Consider the following 18,125-nt stretch of genomic DNA (forward strand, 5'->3'; position numbering starts at 1 on the left):
GAAATTTTAAATTGCTCGTATATTATATGACTGCAGGCACAATGAGAATATAATTTTTTTTTAATGGAGTTTTAAGCCGCAAATTCTGAAACGTGCTTGAGCAGGTTCATTATACCCCGGGTATAACTACATCATGGACAAATGCAATAACGAGTTCGGGACCAGCGGATATCCAAAAAAAAAATTGTTACCCGAGAAAAACAGGTCCCGCGCGTTTTGAATAGCTACATAGATTTTTAAAATTCGCGATGCGTACAAAAATAGAATATATACAATCAGTGAATTGCGAAATCACTAAATTTGCATATAGGTATGAAGTATATGTGATAAGTAAAGTCACCGTCATATATATAGGTATATATATTACATTTCCTAGGCTACTAAGTATTTGTATTGTGTATATGGATGAGTAAAAAATACTTGTAGAACGCCAAAGTAGGTACTTTTTAAAGAATTCTCCGATGTATGTAGAAATTCCGTAATGCATATTTAGTCTATTGACATATTATTATCAGGACCTTCATATAAATGTGTGTTTTTATATTCTACTTCCTTAATTGTTAAGTAAGTAATAAACAATACCTAAATATAAACAAATATTTTAAATTTTAAAGAGACTCTTCTTAACAAAACGTTAAGTGTTTATCATACAGTTCATCTTTAATAAGGTTATTGTGAATAAGTAAAAATTCAGACCTGCCTATACCGACAGAATTATCTATGAAATACGTGATAAATTGGTTTACCTGCTTTAATTTTAAATTATATTTATTTAACTGTTTAATAGACTAAAAAAGAAAAGAAATGGATTTCAAACTTATATATTATATAGGTATACCCTTTACTAAATTGTACTAATTGTTTTATTTATATTAAACTTATTGAAAAATTCTCTAGTATCTAAAATGTTAACTATAAAATATGAAAGAGTACAAAATCGTACTAAACATACAAACTATACAATAAAGATATGTACCTATATACATTCTTTCTTATTTGCTGTTATCGAGATATGTCTATTTCAAAAAAAATTATCGAATTGCATCTATAACCTAAGGACATTTTTTAAAATAATATAACCACTGAAATGTATTGTATTATTTAATTAATAGTCAGTTGTGCAATAACTACATACGTAATATCTAGTAAAATATATATAAAAATATCGATGATCGAAAACCAAAAGGTCCGTGGATAATAAGTCATATATATAGGTATTATCAAGTAAAAGAATGATTGTATATATCTATATACCTACTATATTTTATCCACCTATATTGACTCAATGTGTATAGAAACAATTATTTTGACTTTTTTTCAACAACTGCAATAAATGTGATATTGTCTCGGTGGCACGTGAAAATGTTGTAGATTCTGCGACGATCTTATATAAAGTGGACTATATAACCGATCTGTTTATACAGTGAGTAAACAGGATAAGTAGATATAAATAATAAACGGGCGTAACTCGAATAATACAATCGTACGAGACCTGCGAAAACCGATGTGAAAAGACACGCCAAATTGTTATTGCGAATTTAATCTGTGCTTATAAATAAATGTAATATACTAATATGCCACATGCGTACCTATATAGGATTGGTGGTGATTCGTAAAATGCAAAAAGAATTATTGACATCACTTCAACCATAAAAATTATACTTTAATTTTCTTAAGTATAAAATACCTTATACATGTGCATATAAATTGCAAGTTTTTTCCCAAAGGATTATTTGTTTAATGTGACCGTCAATGTTTATAAGTAAATACATGAATAATTATTTTAATATATACAATATATAGGTATATCTTTTATATGTCTGTGTAGAAAAGGTGAATCTATATATTTACATTCCTATAAAATTATCTCGACCAAATGTCACAATGCCAAAAGTGTTCGGTGGATTGCATGCAGTAGTATTCATACAATAGGTATATATCTGCAGTTACACATACTAAGGACGAGGTTTAGCTCTGTTACTGACCGCGAGGATCATAAAATCCTGATCGATTTCGAGTGCCTTAATCCACCAATTATATAAATCCGTGGATCAACGAGGATTTTAAAGTCTATTCTTGGCGAGGGTGGGGGGGGGGGTGGAGTAGGGAGTAAATCGAAAATATCATTATTTTTCAACAATAGTATAAAAAAAAAATACTGTATGTGTATACGCTGCCTTCGATTCGAAATTTGTACACGCGGCCCCCGCTGCGGTTTCGGTGACATAAGGCCCGTGTGTACTATAACATACAAGCGAATGCTAAACGGAAAATAAAAGATAAATAAAAAAAAGATCCGCCATTGTCGTGAAATATAATAATATATATATAGTTTGTAATAAAATCGTCTTTTGTCGCCGCCGATGTGGTCCCTCGCCGCCCGGGAACAATATTATACGTCGTTTGTGTTATTATTACAATCATTTATTTATCGCGATATTATATCATGTCATTATATATACTGTCGGCGATGTGCGTACATGTGTTAAACACGACGTTGTGTGACACTGCCGCCGACAAGCCCACCCCTACCCAACCGAAACGAGGGGGTGTGGTGAGAAGCTGTGACGGAGATAATGTCAAAAAAAAAAAACACTCACACACACGAGAGACTATTACGTGATTAGGGTGGTTTTGTATACACGCACACACTCGCATATTATTTATAAACATATATTGTGTGTTTGTGCGAGAGTGTGAATACGTTTGGGGAATTGTCGCATGTATATAACGGCAGTCGGAGAGCATAAACCACCCCCGTCGTTTTTATGCACACATAAACATATTATATACAGCGTGCATAATACAAAACCACAATCCGACAGCACATAAATGTTATATAAACGATCGTATATACGTATTTGCGTATTATTAGGCATTATTATATCGTGTAAAATCAAACGTTATTGTCCTAACATCATATGCATTATTTATTTTTTTTATCGGTCTAAGGAGAAACAACTACGTCAGCTATAAATTTGATTAATTTATATCTACAAAAACGTTTACAATAAAAACACATTTCTTTTAACTATTTTTTTCTTATGATTTTTTCCTTGCTTATAAGTAGATATTATTGTTTTAATAGTAATTATTTTTTATACAAAATGTATTCTTATTTAATGGAATCCAAAATATTTAATAAGCCAACGTTACATCATTTGTGATGTTTATAAACGTTTACCTGTAATATGGTTATAGACGCAGGTATGTATAAAACTGTTATAATATAACAAATTTCATCGGAAAAAACAAAATTAGTAAGTGCCTTAAATACTTTTTAGTGCATTATTTTAAATACTGTTTAATAGTTTTATTTTGATACAAAAGTTAAGTGGACACATATATCATACAAAACGCGGAGAAGGGCTAATTTATAAAATGATAATATTTTTGTTTTAAACAAAATCAGGGCACTCGCTGTTCTTCATTATACAAGTTCGTTGGTGGTCGATTATAATCTCGACCTCGAATGACTTTAAAAATTAATTACACCAAATAGATTTTGTTCGCAGTACTAAGTTGATGATTAATTGTGTAGTCGTATCGCTTAATAAATATTGCGCCACGATTGTTGAAAAAAAAATATAAACGTGTCGTCGAGCATGTATACACCCATAAATTTATTGACAACACACTGAACAAATCGATAACGTTGAAAAACAATTTGGTAGGTCACACTGCTGTAGTTTTTATTACAAAAATGATGTACTGCCGCGTCATCACACGGTGATTACGATGCAGGCGAATCGAGTTTAATGCCTTAGAATATTAGTAGGTATATTTAATATTTTGTACCAATGGCTATTGGGTAAGGGGCTAGGATAGGCAATCTATATACACGATTCTCTATTGAAACATTTTAATTTATTAACATTGTGCGCAACGGTCACCATAACCACGGTATGTATAGTGATTTAATGAAATGTCTATATACTTCTAAATTATTGTAATTTTTTTTTTTTATCATCATTATTGATCACCACCATTTAATAAATAGTTTTCCTACTCGAATACTCACGTCAGCAGGAATAATCATAAATATCTATTTTTTTTCTGGCGACAAACCGTTTCAAAAACAATTTGTCACGAAGAAATAAAATTTCGTGGCAGGGCGCGTTTACGAATTCTCTCTATACGCATATAATGACTCAAGTCATGCGACACCAAAATTAAATATTATTTATCAATTATCACATCCGTGGATTATTGCGTGTATAAAAATATATATTATATATATTAAAAAGGTACAAGTACATAAACATTGTGAATATTGTGCAGGGCCAAACGCGCGTATATCATTGTAATCTGCACGTTATTCGAAATGTACCCGAACCGCACACATTAGGTATATGCCTAACATATTATTATGTGTATCCATCAACACATTCTGGTATACTCATTTGCCAATCACAACAAACCATGCGGTAATCCACGGTGTTAGCATCGACGTATTCGTTAAACAAAACATATTATATTAGGAAAACATTTTATATGAAAGCCAAACGACTGAAGATAAGTCGAAGCCAACTAAAATTAAGCTTATAATGTACGTATATTATAAATGTAAATGTGCTTATGTATATGCGGTGTCGATATAATGTTTTAGATGATGCATGCGTATATAATAATATAATCGATTATTAGATTGGTTCGCTTCCTGTTTACTTAATACTGTGATAGACCTGAGCTTGTCAGTCGATTTCCCGAGAAATTTGAATCTAGTTGCGAACAAAACTTGTGATGGACTATTATGTCGCTTGATTTTAGCCACTAATAATAATACAATACAATGCCATTATTTAAATTATTTTTCGTTAAAGAACTCAGTGTAAGTATACCTATATAAATACTATTTATTGTTTTCCAGTTTTCCGCACATATAACTTACCCTGATTATGAAAAAATTCCTATTGAGGTATATTGATTGCCGGCAGGTTTACAGTAAAAAGAATTGCTTATTATGCTCGAACGTCGGGAATGTGTGAAAATCAACGACAAGTCATACCGACACGTAGACGCCCAAAATGCGACACACATTATATGGGTCACGAAACGCCCGAGATTTGACGATATTAAGTTAGGGCCCACGTCAAAATCGATTTTTTTAATCCCGAAAATAACTCGAAGTTATCATTAGTTTTACTATTTATTAGATAAAATGCTACGTAATGAGAATACCTAATGATTAATAGTCATTCTAATATACTCTTGCTATGAACTCGGGGCAAAATCTATTATTGAAGAGTGCCTATATAGAACAATAATGACGTTTGACAAAAGTCAAAAAGAAACGAAAAAACTCGTAAATATTTTAATTTTTATATATTGCTGTCGGTTTCTATTATAAGTATGTATAGAGAACACACGGGACGCCGGGACGCCGTTTCGAAATAATATCGCGAGTTGTCATGTGCAATGTCATAGCACCACTGCTTCGAGGGGTCGTAATTTTTTAAATACGTTCAGTAGACATGCATATTATAAATAGGTATGTTTGTATCTGATATTCTAACTTTATAAGTAGGCATATTATGACTTTTACTTTTCGCCTACCATTGTGCAACACTGCACGTTTCGCGCGTGCGCATATACCGTTAAACGGCCGATTTATAATAATACATAACAATATTGTAATAGGCGAACAATCGGACCAAAGACAATGAAACGGCGTACACACGTACGGTGTATAGGTCGTGTTAACATGGTTAAGTAGTCGTCAATCATTTAACGACGACAAGTGCAACGAATATATCATTACGAAAATTGGCACGAATGCGAAATATATTTTACGAATTAATGTATATAATTATATCATTATATTCGCGTGTGTACACAATAACACACCTACGAGTATCATATATTAGGTATAGACACACACATGTATATACCTTATATATGTATTTAATATTATTTGTTATTACTTGTGCACATTATTATTATACGCACATAATCATTAATCGTATTCAACGTGTGCGACAATACATATAATATGATATATCATATGATCGTATCAGCGTGTATAATATTTACGACGGTCGCGGAGAACAGAGACGGTTTTTTTTTTGATTTTTTCTGTATTTATCAACATAAATTATCTGCTATAAACTTGTGTAGTATAATATGCGTGTATAGTAGGTATGTACGTAGAATGGTATCGAAAAATCTCGCGAATTATTTTTTTTCTTCCCATTGCGCTCGTACGCGACGAATGACTTAATTTCTCGTATGTTAATTTATATATTATTTAACGCTAATGACTATACATATATATATATATATTATGTGTGTGTGTGCGCGCATATAGAATATGTAAACATAAACGATTACTGTACGACGTTTAGCGACGTTTGTAGGTATATACATATATGTAACACATTAATATGTTCTGCGTGAGAATGTGATTATTATAATACTACAATATTATAATAAAATAATAATCATATTATGATGTGTGGTTTGTTCGCTCGATTAAATCGAGTTGAATAAATCGCACATGCACAAATAACATAATATCATAATAATATACCTACATAAAATATGATTTACATAATTATTGAGAACGACGGCGGTAATCTGCGGGCTGCCAGAGATTATAGGCAAACACAGACGGCGAATATAAACAAAACAAAAAAAAATCGCTACAACCGACAAAGAGATTTCGTACCTATATACAACTTACATCATCTCAGGACCTCAGGTACATTGGTATTATTATGTGATATATTATAGCCGTAAAGGCTCTAACCCGAAGACGACTTTTTGAACAGCCCTGCGTGGACAATGTATTATACTCGCGATTACTCGATTATTACCTCATACATCACGTACAACAGAGTGGAAAACCGAATAGAAAACTTATACGAACGATAATTAATTTATAATAATGAAAAGACCGTTTTTGCACTCACCTGAAGACGGTCTGTCCGAGTACCGAGTGCAGTACACCCACGCCGGCCACATTTCTTTGTCGTTGGACTGTTGGTCACCGCTTCCGGTCGCGTCCGATCCCGCCGATTCCTGTTCGTTCCCCGAGTCGTCTGGTTTGTGGTGGTTATTCGGAACACCGATTGCCGACTTGCTGTTGTCACTGTCGTAGCAATTGTTGTTGTTGTTGTTGTTGTTGTTAATGACAGGCGAACATGCCGGCAACGGCTGCTGGACAGGCTTTCGCTTGTTGGCCTTGTCTGACGTGATAGAGAGCGCGGTCCGTTTGGGACCGACAGCCGTTACTTTGGGCCGGGTCGGAGCGGGACGGTGCAGCGACAGTGTAGACTGTTGCGTGTGTGGCTTGTTCTGCAGCATTGTGCTAAAGTGCAGTTTGGCGGCGGTTGGTGGTGGCGGTGAAGCGGACAACGGTCTGCCGTGGCGGTTGTACTGCGGCAAAGGCTGGTGGTGATGGTGATGTAGGTGATCGTGGTGTTGCTGTAGTTGATGATGGAGTTTATTGCCGAATTCCGGTCGAAGTATGTTGTCGACGGAGAACGCCAATCGGAACGGGCTGGGCGAGCGGGGTGACGGCGAACGGTAACTGCTGCAGTTCTTCGTGGTTCCGGTGCCGGCGGCCGTCGGAAGACCACCACCGCAGCCGTACGACGACGACACGTCAGACGAACCAGAAGTGCTGGCCGGTCGGGAAACGTAACCGGTGGCCATCATCGGTGGCTGCTGCGAAGGTTGAGGCGGCGGTGGCGGCGGTGGCGGCTGCAAGGGCTGGTGTGCTGCAGACTGCACCACTTGTGGTGATGTCACCACCGGATTATGGTGGTGATGTGAGGTGGCAACTGTACCGTTCAACTGCAGTTGCCTAGCAAATTCGGCGTGCTGCGGCTGTAAGTGGAGCGCGATTGGTGATCGGTCGTCGCTCGTTTCGGGCGATCCACCGTCTGCCTGGTGGTGAAGGTTGTGGTGTTGCATTTCCCGAAAATATTCAGCAGCGGCTGGCACGATCGGCAGGAAGTTGAACCGGTACATCCAAGAATTGAACGGAAATACGGGTGGCACGTGACCACCACCACCACCGGCAGCAGCAGCGGCGGCCGCAGCCATGGCCATCGTGTACTCGACAGCGGCTGCGGCCGCTGCGGTGGACGGTGGCTGTAACGATCCGTGGTCGCCGTTGTGTGCGGCGTGTTGCTGCTGTTGCTGCTGCTGGACCCATCGTGGTACGTCGGTGGTCACTTGCTGCGCCTTCTGAATGTGTGATGATAGTAGTTTTTTCCTCGCGGGTTGCTGCAGTGGCGGCGGCGAAGTGTGACGATTACACAGTGGATCGACCGCCATGGCAGTCTTGTTTTGAAGTGGTGAACATATGCTTAGCGGCTTGCTGCAGGCCAACAGTGACGATTCCTCGGCCAGGGCCTTCGGCGGCGTCAGATCGTCATCACCGTCTGCGGCCGTACCGTCACGAACCGGACGGAATGCGGATATCGTGACGTCTGGCTGCGGCTGCTGCGGTGACGTAGACGACGTCGGCGAAGAAGACGACAACGACGACGACGACACCATTTCTTTGGTCTGATCGCTGCAGTCGTCTAGACCGGGCCGCCGGTTGTTGTCCGTTGGGCCGGGGCTCGAAGCGTTGTTTGGGCTGCAACGTTCCGTCTCCAGGGCCATGACCTGTAGGCTCGGATCCGTCGCGAAATTATAAAAGTCGACAATCGCGGGGGCCGCGTATACAATACAATAATATTATGACGTCGTCGGCAACGCGTACGGTGGTAATAATAATAATAATAATATAATCGTTGTAAATAGCGTCTGTTTGGCGCGTGTGCGCGGCGGCGGTGGTTTCGCGGTCGGCCGCGCGTATTAACCGAAAAACGGCGGCGACGGAGGCGGTGAGCGACTCGTCTCCGCGGATCGATCTGTTGTAATCGTCGTCGTCGGAACGAGTCTACCGGCGTCACCGTGCCGTCCGGTCGCGGGCCTCCACGACCGCCGCGCGGGCTCCGCCCATCCACCGTGCCATGGTTACGCGGGGCCGACGGGCCAACTGGCGAGACTGTGTGGCCACGCCCACCGGACCCGCCGCCCAGTGCTATTGGCCGGCCGATTGAGCTGTTCGCTTGCCCCGCCACCGCCTCTATCCACACATACATCTCTCTCGCGTGCGCGCACTCGCTGTATATTGTTGTTATTTTTATTATTATTATTATTATTATTATTATTATTCTTTTCATGCTCTTCTCTGCTGCTCCTTCACCTCAACACCTCTCGTTCAACGCCGCCGCCGCCGCCGCCACCGAACAGCCGTCTCCTTTTCTCAAACACGTATTGTATAGGTACGTGTGTGGGTAGTATTATATATAAGGGATCCGCAACGTCACGAATGTATATGTATAGAAGACAAAACGAGAAATGTAAATTAATGACTGCTAGTGTGCAGTAAAAAATGTATACATACCTAACTACCTCGTACACATAGGTACACACACACACATACACGTTCAGTATAGATATATTAACTATACACTCGGAGAAATCGATCCGCCGTCGACAGAATCTAAATAAACATATTATTATTATTATTACACACACACACACACACACACATATATACATATATATTTACAGTGCGTGCAATTTAGAGGGATCTGGGCATAGGAAAATAAATTAACCATATTTCCGGAGAGAACGCACGATACCCAATCGAACGATGCCTGATATACGCCGGTTATTTATAACGTATAACATAGTACATCCATGGGTAGTTAACACACCGGTGTGTTCAATATATAATGATGATAAAAACTCACGGCGATGCGATCGCATAAAACTATATGTCTACAAATATTATAACGTATAGGTATTATCATTTATATAAGTTGATATAATATTCATATATGTATATATATTATAAAAATAATTTAAGCACCCGTCACAATAATATAATATATAATAGACTGAAGCAGACGTCAGGCATGGTTTAAAATATAGGTAGGTATATATAATACGACTAGTTAAAATTTAACCATAAATTATGAATCGTATTTGATAATACAATATTTACTTTCGCGTGTGTAAAATACTAATGATGATTTATATAATGCTATAATAGGCTATAGGTACATAAAATATAACACGAAGTGCAATCTTTAAGCACTGCACTACAATAATATGACAATTGACTCTAATGCACATTCCAATAGATCACTAATATCAGCGCGACATTAAATATAGATTACAAATCTCACCAATTTACAACAGTGCGATGTTCTATAATATAACAATTTCATAATTATAAAATTATACATAATCATACATAATCAAACATAATACATAGGTATTGATTGTATAACACAGAAGCGATATTTTATTGAAACTGAATTACAATGTTTATTAAAATAAAGAAGATATTTGTGGAAAAAACTAGGGACATGCAATGGTTATAGAAAATTATGATTATTGTTATGGTTTCGCAACCAACTTCCCACTCCGGACACCGCTTACCAACCATAAAACTACGGCTGGACTGCTAGAGTGCTATATATTCCTGTCTTTAAAGTTAAAACTTCGCATAATCCTGATGATATTAATAGTCACGACTGTTTATTTAATAATATCAATTTCTTAATTACTATTACTCAAGATACTATTTTCATCAAACTATAAGTTGGGATTTAGAAAATTTCAGAAGGTAACTTATATATATAATATATAGGTAGGTATCTATTACTACTATACCTTATTACGTATCCCTTTACAATAAAAAAAAAAAAAATTATACAAATATATCTATGCTAGGATGACAAAACATCCCGACTCATAATCGCTCTTTATCCTACTATAGTATGCAATGATTTATATCATTGAATTCAAATGTAATATGACATAGGTACTTGACACCTGCGACCTGCTGTATAGAACAGACCGCCGGCCAGTACTCTCATACTTGCACTTGCAGTATCAACATATTCGTCAATGATTAATAAATATATTAATATAAACATTGAATTATATTATTAATTTTTATTATTAGAAATCAATTGTAGGTATGGGTATTTAAGTATTGGTCTATCTAAGATTGGCTGTGATTTTAACATTTTCCTCGGTCGTAAAAACCCCTATTGTTCCACCTCTGTATGTAGGTATAATATAATATTATCACATTATTGGCTTATTGAAGTAGGCTGTGACCTAGGTTCATCAATAAAGTAAAAATTAAATATAGCAAAATATAAATCTAGTATAACTCGTCAAATAATGTACAAACAGCAATAGGTACACCAGAACTACGTACAATACTGCAGTGTCTCATCTAATCTTTACCCTCTGCTTAAGAGGACGTTTCACCCGCATGTGTTGTCTCCGTCTTACAAGTGCGTAACATTGCAAAAACTGTTTTGCGCGGGAAAGAACCGAGAAAGGTACATTTATAACTAAGAAACAAATTTTCACCACATAAAAAGGATAATTTGGTCTGTGCAATATCGTTTTTATTTTTTCGATATCACTTATAAAAAAAAAATTCTTATTGTTTTATAATACATTAATTTTACGTTTTTTAAGCATGAATAACTTTTTTTGTAGTTCTGATATCGAAAAAATAAAAACGATATTGCACAGACAAAATTCTCCTTTTTATCTGATGAAAATTTCGTTTCTTAGTTATAACTGTATCTTTCTCGGTTCTTTCCCACGCGAAACAATTTTTGCACTTATAAGACGGAGATGACAACACATGCTGGTGAAACGTCCTCTTATAATATTATATTATTCGGCTAAAATATAGTATTTAGAATTGTATCGTAACAAAGGAAACTATACCTAAATACATAACTATAACCCATTATACTACACACTTAATAATTACATCCAACACGTAATAGTATACCTACCTACCTATATTATATTCATGTGGGTCTAGCATTATTGTGTATAATATGTACATTAATTGAGTAATTTTTTTTCGCCCTGTTGCTCGAGTCGTATTATAATAGTACCAACGCGCCATTATAATATTATATTTTAATAATATTCGTGTAGAAACACAACCACCGGCTCGTTTTAATAAACTCGTCGAAATCCATAAATAGACATTACCGCACGATGGTTATACTTAAAATACTTTGTTATACCCGGTATATAATATAATACCTGCAGCACGGTATTATAATACATTTCGGAGACGCATGATGTGCGTGACGTAACCACCTTGGGCGAAAAATCATTTAAAAAATGCATAAATAAAATAACATATTTTTTTGTTTATTTTTTATTAACGAGCAATAACATTATTTTTTCACACCGTAGGTATACCCAGTACACGTGTGTATTATTATTATGCGTATATCTATACGTAGTAAAATATAATATGCTATATAAAAATTATTATATAGGTATACGCACACGTTCGTGATTAAATATTTTATATCTCACATTTCAATCGCATATCGTACCCGCCACATAACATAATATATACCTATATGTATTAGACCTGCGACGGTGCAGACTTTGACAGTGTAATTATTAAACATTACATATTCATCAAGTACTTCAATATGGCTAATTATGAGTGAATATATTATTAAACAGCGTACCTATAATAATGTAAGTGTGTGCGTGTGCGAGTATATAGAGGCATTTGTGGTTATGGGCAGAAAAAGAAATAAAAATTTAAATTGAAACTGTTTTTTCAAGAATATTATATTTTTAACGAGTATAAAAAAAAAAAATTATTTGAATAGGTACACGCCATAATATAATGCATGTAAAATATCTATATATGTGCGTGTATGGTATTCAAAAAATAAAACTCAATGACTAATAAGCATAATAATCGATGTAGGCGAACAAAGATGAAAAAAATCTGATAAATCAATTATTTATAATTTTTCATTGTTATCTATCATTATTATTTTTTTTTAGTTGTAAAATGATAATTAAACTTTAGGCAATAATATAAGACTAGAAATTATAATATAGGTGGGTCCAGGTTGAATAACAATGCAACATTTCAATTATTTCACTTCAGACGTCTTATTCATCAACGTTATTGTTATAACGTCAAAATTAATGTTTGGCACCTTTGAGTTTGATTTCAAAACTTTATTATTTTGTATAGATCATTTTTAATTGGATCCCGCATATCCGTAAAAATAATGAATAAAAAAATAAAAATAGTGCTTGTACAGAACTATACGCACGTGTTTTTATAGTTTTTACTTAGATTAGACAAATGTTCTATAATAGGTGTGATTAACGCAATACCCACTGTGCATTTTAGGTTACAGAACGTTGTAGCGATGTCTAATATAAGTTTCAATGCTAGCATCGCACTTCAACGTTACCAAAACATCATATTAAAAGGTTTAGTTTTACCAATAATTTAAGTTTGTATATAAACATCCCAGAAACGTTGACGTAAATATATGTTTCAACATCTCTGAAACAAGTATCTTTAACATAGTAGAAACAGCGTAGTGATGTGATGGAAAACGATTTTTATTTTCAATAATAATCATTATAAATATTATATTATAATAACAAATATTTCAAATTATTATTTCTAATAATAGACAAATATAGTGCTATTTTTATATATTTGTTTGTCAACATACCCCGCCCGCCCGACGCGACTGCTGCGCGGCTCGCTAAGACACTAATATCCACCCACCAGTCACCACACATAACATTTTTGTATTAAATTATTTACATTCCTTATAATTGCTCACATTTTACCGTTAGTGTGTATTTATTATTTAATATTTTTACGTACAAAAACTTTATTACCTACATAATACATGATGGATGTCCAATCTACTAGGTAGTAGAACGGTAAGTTACATTAATTTATATAAAATACAAAATAGGATGATATTAATAATTATTACTTGGTGGTGTGCTGTTATTAACACGTGTTAGTAGGTATACTGTAGGTATAGTAGGTACTGGTACCTATTTACATATTGTTTACCCATTTAGTTATGTATTGCTAAATGCTAATGTCCTAAAATAAGTAAAATAATTAGTTAATTACCTATCTTGAAGTCCAATAAAAAAAATGCATTATTTATTCTAATATATTAATACAATTTAGGTTCCAAAAACCAAAAAATGGATTATAGGGAGTTTTTAAGATACAAATGAATTCAGCGTTATACCAACAAATTGGTTGATTAGGACATCAAGTCCAGATGATGGCCGGACTATTATTTATTGTAAATGGCCACCACCACCGAATACTGTTACTAGTGACATCATTAATATAGCAAATGAACCTCAGATTGATTAGCCAAGCTATAAGATTCGGTTGGCAAATAACCGTAAAGAATTTAGTAAGTATAACTATTATCCATATAATTTACACAGCTCCAAGTTGTAAAATATATAATAATAATAATAATAATAATAATAATAATAATAATAATAATAATAATAATAATAATAACATAATACCAAATGTTATTTTGACTCGCTATACCTACCTAAAACTTCCTAACTTTAATGATTACAAATCTCAATTATAGCTAATTTCAAGAAAGCATGACATCACAAATTTGTTTTAAACTCAGACTCATCTGCGACCGAAATCGATGAATTACAAAATAAAAAGCTATGAAGCCAAGCTCAAAAATCTAATTTTAATAAGAACTCAGATTCAGAAGAATCTGAAGAAGAAGGTAAAATATATACATATATTATGGGGTATTGGGTATATAACGTGAAAATATTTGTAATGATGGTTTAAAAAGACTAACAAATATATTTTTTTTAGTATATAATATATCGGAGCTGCAGGGTGTAGAGAAGAATACACATAAAACATTATCTACTGCCAACTCCAATCAGCAAATGGTAAATTATAAAAGCTATATACTCGCATAATTTTTTAAGTTGGTTTAAGATATAATAATCAGATGGTTTCTCTCAGTTTCTATATTTTAATTTAGGGTTTATTTTTTATACCTAATTATGATTTAATTAAGTTTAATTTTTTTTATCTTAACCATTTAAAATTATAAATTCATAATATCAAACCTTAACTTGATACCTAAACCATACTTTATTTTGTATATTTTTATTTTTTATATAATTCCAAAGAATTCCAGTCAGATACCAAGTATCCAAACTAATAGAATCCTGGAAGTTCCACAGACCTGGAAGATTATGGCTTTCATCAGTATGACATGCCATATGCACAAATTAATAGCTCTTATGCTTTAAATTTGAAAAATTCTATAATACTCGTAGTAAAAGAAATCAGAGAATGTGGCATGTTTAGTATATGTTATAGCAGGTAAGTCTAGGTGTTAAATATTATGTATTAAATAAAATAAAAATAGCCAATTGTTACCTAACGAGAAATAACAATTTTCTAATAATAAGTACAAATAGTAAATACTTAAGGTTTTTAAACGAAAAATTTGAAGTCAGTTGAGTCAGTTTCCCCCAATATTAAAAATTAAAATTGAATTGTACATGAATTTATTATGTTATGACTAATGAATTTTGAAAATTGTTGCAACAAATAAAAATATATACGTTAAAAATTCAAAATTCATAAAGTCATAAACAATTATAATAAGTAGGTATGCAATATAATATAAATATTGTATTCTTTAAATGCCATCAATTTTACCAACTCTTCAATGATTTAGGGTAGGCGATAGGGCGTTACATTTGCGTTTATGAAACAACCATGTGACGCTATAAAATTTTGACATTAGCAGTACCGCTGATGTTAATGGTAACGCAAAAGTAACAAATAATGCAACGTTACATATTGATTTGAAACTTTTCTGAAATGTGTTTGTAACAAAATATTGCACAGTGGGTAACTACAGATTTCAAAAAATCAATAATAAATGCCATACATGAAATTTGGTCACAAACTCAAATCATCAGTTTTAGGTTTCACCTCACCCAAACGTGGTATCTTCGAATTAAAAAATTAGAGCTATCCACTGCTTACCAGGACCAATCTTCAGAAGTAGGGAAACGGTTAGGTTTTACTTTTGGTTTATTTTTCTTAGATCCAACTGAAGTTTTTGAATGTTTCATAGACAACTTTATGGCTGATCACCCCACGAATCACCAAACTAATAAATATTCAAACTATACTTGGTTGACAACTATCTGGCCGAAAATTGCGATTATCCTTCAATACTTTGGGAATAAGCCAGTTCAAGTTTAAGACAAACTACCAACAATTGTGAGTCATTCCATTCGAGTTTTAATCGAAATTTTTATAAAGAATTACCGTCTATCAATTTAATAATGCCTGCCACTTATGCAGTAGCTAGTAGACTGTTAAAATAAAACGGGAAATTTTGATTTTTTTTATCTCTATATCGTTTTCCTTAAGTTTGGAAACTTTAGCTATTATATTATTTATTTGTGCCTATATAGTTAGTTAAATAGGTAATAAGTGAATAGTGATCGTATAAAAATATTTTTATTCAGCAATTTTATACGATATCGGCGAGTGGCAATGATTTACAAATCACTTAGAGGTACTAAAATTTTTAATTATAATTATTTTATCGTTATAATGGTGTTGGTGGGTTGATAAAAAGTGCGTTTATAATTTAATATTAGTATGTCAATCATCAACATAAGTTGCTCATGACTTGTAACTAATTTTATAATGCCATGGTGGTAAAATAATATAATATAGGAAAGTGCATACATAAATATATATATATATATTTATACACGCTGCTGCAGCAAGAATCGTGCCGAATTATAATAATGCATGATCATTATATAAATTCGAGGGTAATAACTACATAGAGTGTCCTCGTCTTTTATCCCAAGTCAATTTCCGCTCATCCTCATAATATTAAACTGTATATCATGCAGCCAGCACGCAAGCACACTGCCAATTACTATAAACGTATACTGTATACATAATGCATACTCCACCCTACAAATACAATTCAGGGGTGGCCAAACAATCGACAACCATGCAGTTTACACTGAAATAAATTCAAACTATAGGTACGATATATTGACATGAATTGAATACGTGATGGGATAGTATATGGAGTTATCATTTTTATTAAATTATATTTTGTAAAACAACAAATAAGTGTTTATGTAATATAACCTATATTCTATTGTTTCATAAGTTATTGAAAATATTCATTGGTTAGAAGACTTTGAGATTTCTAGCCAAGTATATTAGCAATTAGCATATATTTTTCAAATTAATTTATATTAAAATATATATATATATATATGTAATATGTATAATAGATTAATAATATAAAAATAAGATTTATAATAATAAATTTATGTTGGGACAACAAAAGTGTATGGTTGGTGCAATTATGTTAGTCGGCGAATTCTAGCCATAATTTTAGGCTAAATCAACTTATTATGACATCAAAATGTGTTTGGTACTATAAACTATTATATTATATGGTAGTCTCTATACTTGTCATTAGAAATAGTCTAGATAACTATTTAAATGATATCTATAACCACATTGTTTTTTCCGTGTACATAAAAAAAAATAGCATCGAGAAAGAAAATAAGTTTGAAAATCATAAGTACACAAAACATAAAAACATAGTTAATGAAAACATATCCAAATAAGTAAATGGAAATTTAGATATATTTGAATTTGTACATCAGATAAGCTACCAACTACCAAGTACCACAGCATAAAATGTTGATAAGGTAATTAAATAAAAATCTATTTTTATATTTACATTTTCTAATAATTTTAATTACTTTTTTTAGAAAAGTAAATATTTATACCAAAATGAAGACACTCTAAACTCAAGAAATGCCACATTATAGTATTAAAAAATTGTAAATTAAAAGATACATTTTAGGTAGGTATATTACTTATTTATAGGCATAGACACTGTATTTACATATAAACTAAAATTATAAAACTTAAATTTAACTTAATCGATTTGTATCATCGATTGTTAAAATACTCCAGTAAAATTGATGTAAGTATACCTTTTTTATATCAGGGCAATAGATGTCTACTCAGTGGCGCCGAATTCTTATAAATCTAGTAGGGGGAAAAATATTTCAAGAGGCCCACATCTTAATATCGGCAAAAATGGCATACCGTGGAGGGAAAATGGTCAGAATGAAGTGGCCCTATACTAAATTTTCAAAATATGTCGGGCCATGGCCCATGGGCTGAACTTAACATAGGG

At 33.7% G+C, this 18,125-nt stretch overlaps 1 protein-coding gene across 1 annotated transcript in view; it reads right to left on the bottom strand.

Annotated features, from left to right (window-relative positions):
• The window catches only part of LOC107170480 (uncharacterized), a 46,763-nt gene extending 37,867 nt beyond the window's left edge, over window positions 1-8,896 (bottom strand). The window contains exon 1 of the mRNA XM_015520609.2: window positions 6,912-8,896. Coding sequence (XP_015376095.2) covers window positions 6,912-8,616 — 1,705 coding nt within the window. The 5' untranslated portion in view covers window positions 8,617-8,896. The remainder of the gene's footprint in view (window positions 1-6,911) is intronic.
• Window positions 8,897-18,125: the final 9,229 nt, after the last annotated feature.

Source organism: Diuraphis noxia, unplaced genomic scaffold (genome assembly GCF_037042655.1).
Source record: "Diuraphis noxia isolate RWA-SAM2 unplaced genomic scaffold, SU_Dnox_SAM2 contig0001, whole genome shotgun sequence".
NCBI classification, from domain to species: domain Eukaryota; kingdom Metazoa; phylum Arthropoda; class Insecta; order Hemiptera; family Aphididae; genus Diuraphis; species Diuraphis noxia.